The following is an 11,097-nucleotide window of genomic DNA, read 5'->3' on the forward strand; positions in this document are numbered from 1 at the left end:
TTCCTCCTCGTTGTGCCGCCCCGCGGCCCACCCCCGCCGTGCCTCCCCGCGGGGCGTCCTGCTCCGGGGCGAGCTGCTCTGCCCGGGCCCCGCCGGCTGGACGCTGTTGGCCGCTGCATCCCTCAGCAGTGTCGGGGCCGCTCTGGAGCTCGGGTGGTTTGCTGGGATTCCCAAAGGATCTTTGTCTCTCCCTGTGGTGGCTTTCGAAATCTCAGCTGAAAAGTGTTTGTGGCTCAGAGAATGCCGGTGAAAGGCGGCTTTCGCGCTTTACCTGTGGTGCTCTCAGTTCGAGGTGGATCTGTACCAAAATGAGTCGGCATGCCAGACTCCCCTGGACCGGCAGTACCATGAGGAGATCCTGAAACTGGAGAGGGCTGGAGGTCGGAAGAACTATCGCATCTTCACCTACACCGATCATGACCGATTCACCAACCTAGAGGAGGTACCAGCGTTTAGTTACACATAATCTATGCAGCAGTGTCTGTCAAAACATCCAGGCCTACTGCAGAGGGAATGTTTGTCAGTTCTTGGCCATGCAGAAGCAAGCCAGATACCCTGTATGCAGGAGAACATACTACTTCTGCAGAGCAGCTTCACGTCATGCCCCGGACCTGGGATGGGATCTCACCAGTTCAGAATGATAGTCAGGGGCAGCTTAGAGGGACTTGGCTTTGTAGCGTTGCTCTGTAGGTAACTTGTTGGGTGGAGTTTAGCTGTACTTTGCCACAAGGACAGCGAATGAAATCTACAGTCTTTAAGCAGTTTGTCCTCGCATGTGTGTGTGTACATACCTGTTCTCCAAGAGTAGAGCTGTGTTTGGGAAAGATGTCCTGTTACAATTAAGCTGGTCTGTTTCTCTCTGCCAGCACTGCCAGAAGGTAACTGACTCGGATCATGAGGTGCCGTCATATCTGGCAGAGAGGATGGCCAATGTGAGGAGAAGACGACAGGACCGTAAGCCAATGTGAGTGTAAACTGTGGGTCAGAACTTGCTAATGCAGGTTTCCTGGTGCTGGTACCCCAGCTGCGGAGCAGCCTGGTCTGTGGAAGTTGGTGCCTTGAGCTGTGTCACACCTGGGATACGGCAGTTTGACTCCTCATCGTGGGGGGTTTGGTTCTGCCTGTGCCAGGCTGCTGAGGTGAGCTGGAACTTGTGCTGTTCTGTTGTTGACAGAGAAGCAAGCTCTCTGAAGTCAAAAATCATCACCTGGGAACCCTCAGAAGAATTTATAAAGAACAATCATGTGATTAACACTCCTGTTCAGACCATGTACATCATGGGGGACTTGGGACCTTATGGGAAGTAAGTAAAATCCTGAAATGATCTTAAGGAAACCTATCTTCCCTCCTTACTCAAACCTCCTGTTTCTTTCATTAGTTAAGGGGGGAAGATTCCAAGAGCTTTGCAACTCAGGCTGCTATTTCTTTCTGCCTCTTTCCCCAGTTGGGAGGTAACTGAGTGTATCCCTCCAAAAGGCTTCTTAAACTAATGTAGGAATGTATGTGCGTGTTTGTTCCCTTCTGCAGCTGCGGTTCCCTTTGCCAGCTCTGCTGTTCCAGAGCAAGAGAGTGTCTATGTTCTCTATTTAGACTGTGTTTCTTGTCTTCCATTAGGCTTGGTCACAGGGAGTATGAACATGTTCTTTGCACAATCAAGGTGGACAGCAATGGCGTGATCACAGTGAAGCCTGACTTTACTGGCACCAAAGGAGCCTACCGGTGAGTGGGACAGGCCTGGTACCTCTTGTGGGACTGACACAGAGGACTGAAATGGCTGTTTCCTGGTCACCCTTCAGGCAGTGGATCAGCATTTAAATTGGGGGATATTTTTTAGTTTTATTCCAGACATTTCTAAGACAAGATTATTATGCACTTGTGCTTAATGTCACTGCGTGTTTGATGTGTGGGGCTTCGGTGCCAGTCCCTAGGGGTGCACATTATGCATATGCTGGACACAAGCGAGCCTTGCATTTTGATTTTTTTGTTTGTTTGTTTGTTTTGGGGAGAGGTTGGGGGAGCAAGGAGAGGGCCGTTAGTGCCCTTGTGTTACTGCACAGGCCTGGTGGAGAGGGAACAGCTGTGTCAGCATGGCACAGTTGACACTGTTGCTGCCTGTGCCTATTCTCTGCATAATGGGGAAGTTTGCCCATGTGTTTTGGGGCTCTGCAGGATCGAGCTGGATGGAGAGAAGCGAGAGGTGTGGAAATACACCATTGAGAATGCGTCTGTCAAAGTGCAGCCAGAGGAGGAGGAACGCGAGCAGTGTGTGTTCAGAGACGTAAGGACCAACCTCCACTGATCATATTGACTCATTCTCCTGATTTGGCAGAGGAAGCTCAGACCCTTATGTAGATGTGATTTTTAGTGCTGTAGACACCTAAAGCTGACAAAGTGAATGTCACTGGCAGTGCATCTCATTGTGCCCAGCAATTTGAGAACTCCCAGCAAATACTCCTTGACCATTTCATTCCTTACTCTAGGTAGAGGCCTTGGCTGGTACTAGTTATGTTGGCCTCTGACTGCAGTGACCTGTGTAGTGAGAAATGATGCGAGACACCATGTGCAATCCCATGCACAAATACAGGCTGGGTGGAAAATGGATTGAGAGCAGCCCTGAGGAGAAGGACTTGAGGTGTTGGTTGATGAGAAACTCAACATGAGCTGGCAATGCGTGCTTGTGCAGCCCAGAAGGCCAACTGTATTCTGGGCTCCATCCCCATAAGTGTGGCCAGCAGGGCGAGAGAGGGGATTCTGCGCCTCTGCTTCGCTCTCGTGAGACTCCACCTGGAATATCGTGTCCAGCTCTGGAGCCCTCAACATCAGAAAGGCATGGATCTGTTGGAGCAGGTCCAGAGGAGGCCACAAAGACGATCAGAGGGCTGAAAAACCTCACCTATGAAGACAGGCTGAGAGAGTTGGGGTTGTTCAGCCTTGATAAGAGAAGACTCGGGGGACCTTATAGCAGCCTTCCAGTATCTGAAGGGAGCCTACAAGAAGGCTGGCAAGGGACTTTTTACAAGGGCATGGATTGATAGGATGAGGGGGAATGGTTTTAAACTGGAAGGGCGTAGATTTAAATTAGATATTAGGAAAAAAATTTTCACTGTGAGGGTGGTGAGACACTGGAACAGGTTGTCCAGGGAAGTTGTGGATGCCTCATCCTCAGAGGTATTCAAGGCCAGGTTGGATTGGGCTTTGAGCAGCTTGTTCTAGTGGGAGGTGTGTCTGCCCCTGGCAGGGGGGTTGAAACTACGTGATCTTTACAGTCCCTTCCAACCTAGACCATTCCATGATTCTGTGAAACCACCTAAATTTGTGCCTTTCTCGTATCGCCTGCCAATGGTTTTCCTTCCCTTTTGAGCAGTGGGCAAACCCTTTTCCTTGGTCTTCCTCTTGCTGCCTGTATAGTTATTGAATGATACCCGTAATGTCCCAAGATATTTGGATCTCATTTTTTGTCTTGATTTTCCTGAATTGCCTTTTTGGCTGTGGCAGTTTATAAAGGTACTTCATGTTTTAGTTTTTTGTTTGTACATGTTTTTGTGGTCAATAAGGAAATCATGATTTGGCTACACTGATCTCCCATCTGTTGATTTAATTGGAATAGTTTATGCCTGTGGTTTTAACATGTCATTTAAGATCTGATTCTTCAGAGCTTCTTTTTCCCTTAGATTGGCCTTTGATGAGGTCTTCTCTGAAGCTGAAGTTCCAGGCAGTGTTAGCAGTTATGCATCTTTATTTTATTAGATTATTACGTTCTCTGTATCTGCTGTAACAATTAAAAAAAGTCTGTGTACTAAGCCTGTCAACAATTTAAATTGGCTTTAAGTTATATCCATTACAATTTTTGCTGTAAGTAAAAACACATATAATAAAAAAGGCATATATTCTAATCCGCTTGTTCTGCGTTTTCAGCTGTACAGTCGGCACAAGGAATACCTCGGTGGTCTTGTAGGCTCAGAATTTGAAATGGTGAGTACCAGCAGCACTTGGCAGGGACTCGGAGCCCTGCTGCCTTTGGAAACTGTTGGCCTGGCTAGCATGGATGCTGTTGGTACCACAGTCTCCAAAGACTGTTTCAAACTGGGGGTGTGTTGGCAGCTTTTATCTTGTGGCTTCCAACAGAAAATTGGTTCAAAAGGGACAGGTTGCAATGGATATGGGGCCTGCGGAGATCCGTTCTGCATCTCTTCAACCAGCAGAAGAGCATGCTGAATGCTGCAGTGTCTGGGAGACTGCATGCATTGTCTGAAGGCCTGTGTCTATAATACTTTAAGAAGAAAGGGTGGTTTATATCTTTTGGGATAGTGATTACTGTTAACTTCTTGAATGTCAAACACATCTGTGTGCCACTTTGTTCAAGTAAACAGCCCCTCCCACCCGCAAACTCATGCAGTTTCCCTTCTCACTAAATTACCCAGACTGCAAGCTTTTTTTCTCAAATCCTGTTTGCCAAAGTGTGAAAGTTGTTGTACTTTCTTGTACTTTAATAGAGTGTCTCAGCTTGTCCAGTGCTTCTCCTCACTCCCCCCACCTTGGGCAAGTGCAGGGACACTACAGGAGAAACAGGATTGTGATTTCTGCAAGTGACTTCTCACTACATTTTATATCCATCTTGAAGTCCGTAAGAGACTGATTTACAAAATAGTAAACTCCTGCAGTCTAGGAATTTAGTTTCTCTAGAGAACCTCTCTCCAGAGGGACTGTCACTTCTGGAAAGTGATACAAGAAGTCATGACTCCTACCTGGCCAGCAGAGTGAATCATTTATGTACAAACGTGTGTGAAATACCTGCGTGAGACCCTGTTGGGAAGGGATTGTATGAGGTTCCACTGGTGGTCATTGAGCTCTTTATCTTGTTTATCTGCTTGTTCTTACAGACTCTTCCTGGTACACTGCGGCTTTTTGTGAATGGAGAAATAGGTGAGTCCTTATTATAAACAATAACTATAGGGGCAAATCTGGGTCTGCTGGGATGGCTGAGGCTATGAAGGGTCCAAGGATTCTTGGATCACAGGCCGGTCCAGGGCATGTGAATCTCTCCCTAGAATCCTGTACTTCCTCCTTCTCCTCCCCTGTTTTTGCGAACTAACTCCTTGAGTGGCATTTAGCGATTGGAGGTTAAAAATACTGCAGCTGTTCTAGGAAGACATACAGATCTGAAAAAAGGAGAGCAGATTGGGAAGTTAATAGAGATTATAGCAAAGAAGGCAATTAGATATGTTACCTCCCTAATCTGGTTAGCAATATGGGGACAGGGCTAGTCTAGAGAAGGAATCTTCTCTGAGGGTCATATTCTGTTGCTTTGAAGACCCTGGCTTTTCCCAGCTTCCAGCTGTAACTGGTTGTCCCTGAGGTTACTGGTGCTGGCTCTCCCAAAATTCTACAGTAATTACTGGAGGAGTTTGTGTAGAAGTGAGCAGCTGAAGTTCGTTCTCTCTTCTCAGTTTCAGCTCAAGGCTATGAGTATGACAACCTCTATGTTCATTTCTTCCTGGAGCTGCCCAACCGTAAGTATTCACGTTTCCAGCCATGTTGCAGCAATTTAAGGGATGAAGCACGCTTTGGCTCTGCTGGAAGTCACTAAAAGTTAGTGTTGAGGCTGGGATCTAGTCAGAGGTCTTCAGAGCTAAAATTGCAGAACCAATTGTTTGAACCAACCTTATGTCTGGGAGAAAGTAGCATCTTCCCGTCTTGTCTCTTCCAAACCAGGCTGGGACATAGAAGTCCATTGGCTTGTCAACCAGTGGTGATGGTATCCAGCAGTATACTGAAAGTTCGTTCCTTATACTGCTGAGAATAGCTTTCCTGTAGTCTCCAACTCAGCAGTGACCTTGTCTGATTTTAGTGCTTACCATCCTGTTCCCGTTTTTTTGTGCTGAAGCTAATTTATTAAATTTTGACTGATACATAGGGTACCCAGCACTAATGTGCACATCCTACTGCATGTTTAATTCCCCTGAAGCTATGGCTCTGGCACCCCTCTCTGGTTATACCCTGATGTTTGTCCAAAGAGGTACCACTTCTGCTACTCAGTACATTTAGATAAGGTTCTACTTTTCCCTTAAGATGGAGTTAGTGCTTTTTGTCAACAGGTCAGGGTGTTCTGGGGAGCAGCCGTTGCCTGGAACAAGACCAAGGTGGGGTTGGACACACCTAGGGAAATTCAGTGTGGGTGATGTTATCTGCTATCTGTTATCCCAGTCATCTGGGACTGGACTGACATTCTCCTTCGAGCTGCTCTGATCTGTGAGTCCACCCTCTCACCGAAAGCATTGACCGCTGTGCTCACGTTCTCCTCTTCTCCCAGAGTGGTCGAGCCCCGCATTCCAGCAGCTATCAGGAGTGACACAGACCTGTGCCACCAAGACAGTGGGCTGGGTAAGGACGCTTTCAGACCTGCAGAGCAGTTTGAACAGGTGTTCTCTGAAGTGGAACATGTGTAATAAGCTACAGATGTATTCAGCAAAGGTCCTAACTTGAGAGCTCCTTTCAAGGGCAGAGCATGTTTGGGATTCTCCTCATTCTAGTTATACTTACCATTTTTCAGGGTGCCCCTGTGTCCAAATAAAACTGCTTCAAAGCAGATTCTGGAACCTCACTTTTTAATTCCTTCTGGCTGATTGATTGCCTGTGGACCTTTGATTTTTGTGTTCTCAAACGCTCAGAGTTAATGAAGCATTGTTCTGGCTTGCTTGGGGCAGGGATGCACACAGTCTCTAAACTGATTTCTCAAAATGAACCTATCCTCCTATCGGGGATGTTGCTTCCATTGCTGTCTCCAGCTCCTCTCTTAAAACATTTTAATTTTATCAACTTTTTAGTGTCTTCTCTGTGAGCTACATACATAGCTTTTATCATACAAAACTTCAGTGATGCCATTGTTTGAGGTATTTTGCTTGGCTCCTGTAAAGATTGTGGCAGTATAGTAGTTATGCAACTGGCTGAATTGTTATCTGAGATGTGTTACTCTTTCCACTTTTTCATTATTTTTAACAGCCTGTTCCATCAACATGGCACTTGGGAGTGTATGCAGGTGTCAGGTGTTTGATAGTGTGATGGGATTGATCTTATTTGGGCATCATTACTTCTTTTCCACCATTAGTTCTTTTCTCCGTGCTGTCTGTGCCCCCTGCAATGCTAGTGATGAATTCTCTTGTCCAGGAATCTGATCTCTGTCCTGTTCCTTTTCTAGGATAACGTGGCCCACTTCTGCTACCCCTTCACTTTGGAGATGTTTTTCACCCAAGGAGACGAATCAGAAGGTGTGTTTCCTTGTTGCTTTGAAATGGGAAACTCTGAAATCTTGCAGATCGCATCGCTTGATTGCAGTGTAGGCATCATGCTGTCTGGCATGTTGTTGGCGCCTCACCAAGATGAAAGGATTTAAACAAAGGGGAATGTGGCTTGTTCAGCCAAGGTTCACCCTGTCACCACACAACCTCTGGACACATACTATATTTGCCCTGCCCAGCAACACATCAGCATTTGTATGGATTCATTGATGTTGCCCTCCTTCCAGGCTGTAGTCAGCTTTATCCAATTGCAAAACCACTTGGATCTTATCTCATCTGTCTCAAAATGCCTGGCGTGCTGGTCTGCGTGTCCATGCCCAGTGTACTGCATAGAGCCCTGAGACTCTGCAGAAGAAAGAGGCAGCTTTTTTGTACACAACTAAAACTCTGTGCTGAGTCTTACGACTGTAGACGCACTCAGTGACCTGTATAATCTTTGTGTAGTTTATGTCACTTTGAAACTTCCAGCTCTATTTTAAGCTGGGCTTCTCTGCTGCCTGTTCCTGCTGCTTCACTACTGTTGCTTCCTCACCAACCCTGTTGCTCTTTGGATTTCAGTTGCTAGGGACAGCTTTGCAGCATGCCTTGCCACTTGAATCCAGTGTATGCATTGGATTTGAGTATTCAGCCAACACTAATGAATTTTCAGCCTAGAATAAACACAGTGAGTTTGTTTTGCTGTGGAAAAAAAGAAGAGTTTGGCGACCTGTAGGAGAATCCAAGTTAATAATTCCCCAGTAACAGTGGGAAAGGTCAGAGATAAAAAGGTTCTCCTGTTTGGCATCAAATCATTCACAAAAGATTGTCTTGTCTGCTCAAAGATAATTGAGGAATCAGTTTGGACTTGCTCTCAAAACAAAGAATTTTCTCAGATCTTTAACATCTTATCAATAGTTCTGTTTTCATCCTCAAATCTGAGGGTTCAGCTCTTAGAGGGGAAACTAATCACCCATGCATCTAGGTTAATCATTGTAGAAGAAATACAGAAAGTTCGTCCTAGTAGTAGAGTTGGGTATTTAGGTTTTTTGTTTTTTGTTTTTTTTTTTCTCTGTGGTACTCTCCCTCACAAAGCTGCCATCTGCTCCCCTTCCTTGCAGACAGTCTCCCTCAGTGGCCTGTTATCTACTTCGAGGTCCTGTCACTGGATTTCTGGCAGAGGTATCGTGTTGAAGGATATGGTTCTTTGGTACTGCCAGCATCTCCAGGTAAAACATACTTGGGACATGGTGTTAATTGTCTAGGAGAATGAGTTGGGTGGTTCTCTTAGGAATGGATTCAGCTGGTCCTGGGGAGACTTTGCATACTGAAGGGGATAGTTAGCTGTCTGTGGGGCAGCAAAGAAGGATTTGATGCATGCTGCGCCAAATGTTGGTGAGACACATGATGTGTTGCTGTCCTTGCTCTTTCGGTGGTTCCATCACAAAATCTTGTGCAATAAAGCTCTGGGGTGATGCTGCATATCCGTCTTTACAACATCAGTAGCCCTCTCTGTCCCACATGGAATTTGAGGGTCACAACTATTCTGACACACATATGTAGTAAGGAGATGCTCCTCATGGGCAGGGTATGCTTTCAACACTGTCTATGTGACTGTGTGGGAGAAAATGTTCTAGAGATACCATGCGGCGTTTCCATTTTCAGCCTACTGTGGTTTGGGTCAGCAGGTATCCAGCTGCCCTCTGTGACTCTCGAATAGATTGTTGGTCATGGCTGCTAAGCTGTCCTCTTGTCTTGGGACAGGTCTCCACATACTCACCATCCCTACCTGGCTCCCTGTGGAGCTGGGAACAGTGGCGGAGCTGAGGAGATTTTTCATTGGTGGATCTCCTGAGCTGGAGGACATAACCTACGTCAGGATACCATCAACCTTCAAGGTGGGCTCAGCTGCAGGGCATTGCTTGTGCTGGGAGACGGTAGATTATGCTCTCAGCTTCAGATGTCTGGGGACAGCCTGGACCAGATTTGAACAAGGATGAGCTTGTCACCCTGTCCCTCTGCCTAAAGAATTGTCTCCTCTGTGAGACTTCTGATCATGAACAGAGAAACAGACAAACACTGAGGCAGAGTGCTCTGTCTTCTGAGGTGTGTGCAACTTAGAGAAGTGGCTGAACATGGACCAAAGCCTTGACTTACCCCTGCCTGTGCTGGCCCTGTCCAGAAAGTGTCTCTCAGGTCAGCATTGGTTACCAGCATCTTCCTGTGTTTTTGTAAGGCATCTGGGCTGTACTGCACCTGGAACAGATTCCCAAAGCAAGTAGCTGATGGGTGTGAGGCAGGTAGAAATTTAATGTTCTTAAGAAAGCTGCAGAGGTGCTTGCTGGTGTAATGAGCCAGTTGATCTTAGTAGCAGCTTGGTGTGAGAATGAGCCCGAATGGAGTCGTCGAAACCTTCCTCCAGCACTGCACTATCAGCTTGCTAGTGTTTAGGTCCTGCCCTCAGCCCAGCCTGGAACCATCACCTCTTCTTTCTGACCTCACTTTCTGTGTGCAACGGGGAAGAAAGAGACTGTGCCCACAGGAGTGCATGCTTCTGGTGGGGCATACTCATTTTCGCCAGGGTCAGCCTGCTGCAGCAGGTTGCAGGCTGTGGTTACTCTAACTTGTGCCGTCTTTGCAGGGAGAGCGTCTGAGCCGCTTTGGTTTTCGCACAGAGACAACAGGGAGCGTCACTTTCCGGCTTTACTGCCTGCAGCAGTCTAAGTAAGTGCAGCAAAGTGAGTAAGAGCTCCATCTTGTGTGCTGTGTTTTAGCAGCCCTGACCTCTTACTATACTTCTGTGCAGAGCCTTTCTGGAAACCAGTGCCCTGAGGCAGCGTATGCAGAGTGTACTGGACCGGCTTGGAGGCTTCAGCCAGCAGAGCTCTGTCTACAACGTTTTGGGTAGGGCTTTCAGTGTCATTCTCCCTGGCAAGCCTTTGGCTCACTTTTTCTCCCCATTTACACAGTGGGCAGGATATTTCAGGAGAATCCATTACTGTGGGGATAATTCCCCCCTCCATGAGCTCTCTGAGTCCATAGCAGAGGTTAAATGTTCTGATCTGAGCTGGAAACTTCAGGAGGCATCAGCTGTCAGCCAGCAGGAGGGATAACCGCTCTGTGAGGGCAAAGCCTAGGCTGGGCTGCGGAGTCTTGCCCGGCACTGAGCATAGCTTGTGGCACTGATGCACAGGCTCTGTCTCTGATTCCATTATGTCCAGAGCAAAGCCAGTGCTAGAAATAGGTGAAGAGAGCAGCAAGGACCAGGTGCTTTGTTGGTGGAATTTAGTAATAGGAAGTGAGACTCCTGCTCCAGGAGAAGATGATGTTCCCTGGACAGATTTATCCCTCCTCTTCCCTGAGGCTGTCTGATGCATTCTGGCTTGCTGTCACCTGCTGTGTTTTAGAGGCTTTCCAGAGGGCACGGCGCCGGATGCAGGAAGCACGCGAGAGCCTTCCTCAAGACCTCATCAGCACATCTGCCTCCACTGTGCACCAGTTGCAGGAGCCATGATCGACCACCTTCACTGCCTGGGAGCACTCAGCATCGTCTCTCCAACACAAGCTCCCATTGCTCAGCAGGAGTCACAGTGCTGGTGCCTGGAAGCTTTTGAAGCTTTTCCTTTGTTGTTTCTGCTGGATGTGGGGCATGAGTCTGTAACACATCCAGATCCAGAATCTTTGCATTTCCACAAGTACCTGTGGAAAGAGCCCCATTTTTCCAAGGCATTTTGTTACTAGGCCCTAACAATACAGCCAATTGTTCACATTTCTGCTGAGCAGACTGAAATACTGACATGGGACCTTGTGAACCCTTTAACACCTT

At 47.2% G+C, this 11,097-nt stretch overlaps 1 protein-coding gene across 1 annotated transcript in view; it reads left to right on the forward strand.

Annotated features, from left to right (window-relative positions):
* MKS1 (Meckel syndrome, type 1) overlaps positions 1-10,785 on the forward strand; it is a 13,560-nt gene extending 2,775 nt beyond the window's left edge. Inside the window, exons 2-16 of the mRNA XM_009888898.1 lie at positions 254-442; positions 867-964; positions 1,175-1,303; positions 1,615-1,719; positions 2,170-2,278; positions 3,916-3,972; positions 4,881-4,923; positions 5,448-5,510; positions 6,311-6,381; positions 7,196-7,265; positions 8,393-8,500; positions 9,036-9,169; positions 9,913-9,995; positions 10,078-10,175; positions 10,679-10,785. Of these exons, the coding sequence (XP_009887200.1) occupies positions 254-442; positions 867-964; positions 1,175-1,303; positions 1,615-1,719; positions 2,170-2,278; positions 3,916-3,972; positions 4,881-4,923; positions 5,448-5,510; positions 6,311-6,381; positions 7,196-7,265; positions 8,393-8,500; positions 9,036-9,169; positions 9,913-9,995; positions 10,078-10,175; positions 10,679-10,785 (1,464 nt within the window). The remainder of the gene's footprint in view (positions 1-253; positions 443-866; positions 965-1,174; positions 1,304-1,614; positions 1,720-2,169; positions 2,279-3,915; positions 3,973-4,880; positions 4,924-5,447; positions 5,511-6,310; positions 6,382-7,195; positions 7,266-8,392; positions 8,501-9,035; positions 9,170-9,912; positions 9,996-10,077; positions 10,176-10,678) is intronic.
* The last annotated feature ends 312 nt before the right edge of the window (positions 10,786-11,097 follow it).

This window comes from Charadrius vociferus, unplaced genomic scaffold, assembly GCF_000708025.1.
Source record: "Charadrius vociferus isolate BGI_N301 unplaced genomic scaffold, ASM70802v2 scaffold636, whole genome shotgun sequence".
Lineage (NCBI taxonomy): Eukaryota > Metazoa > Chordata > Aves > Charadriiformes > Charadriidae > Charadrius > Charadrius vociferus.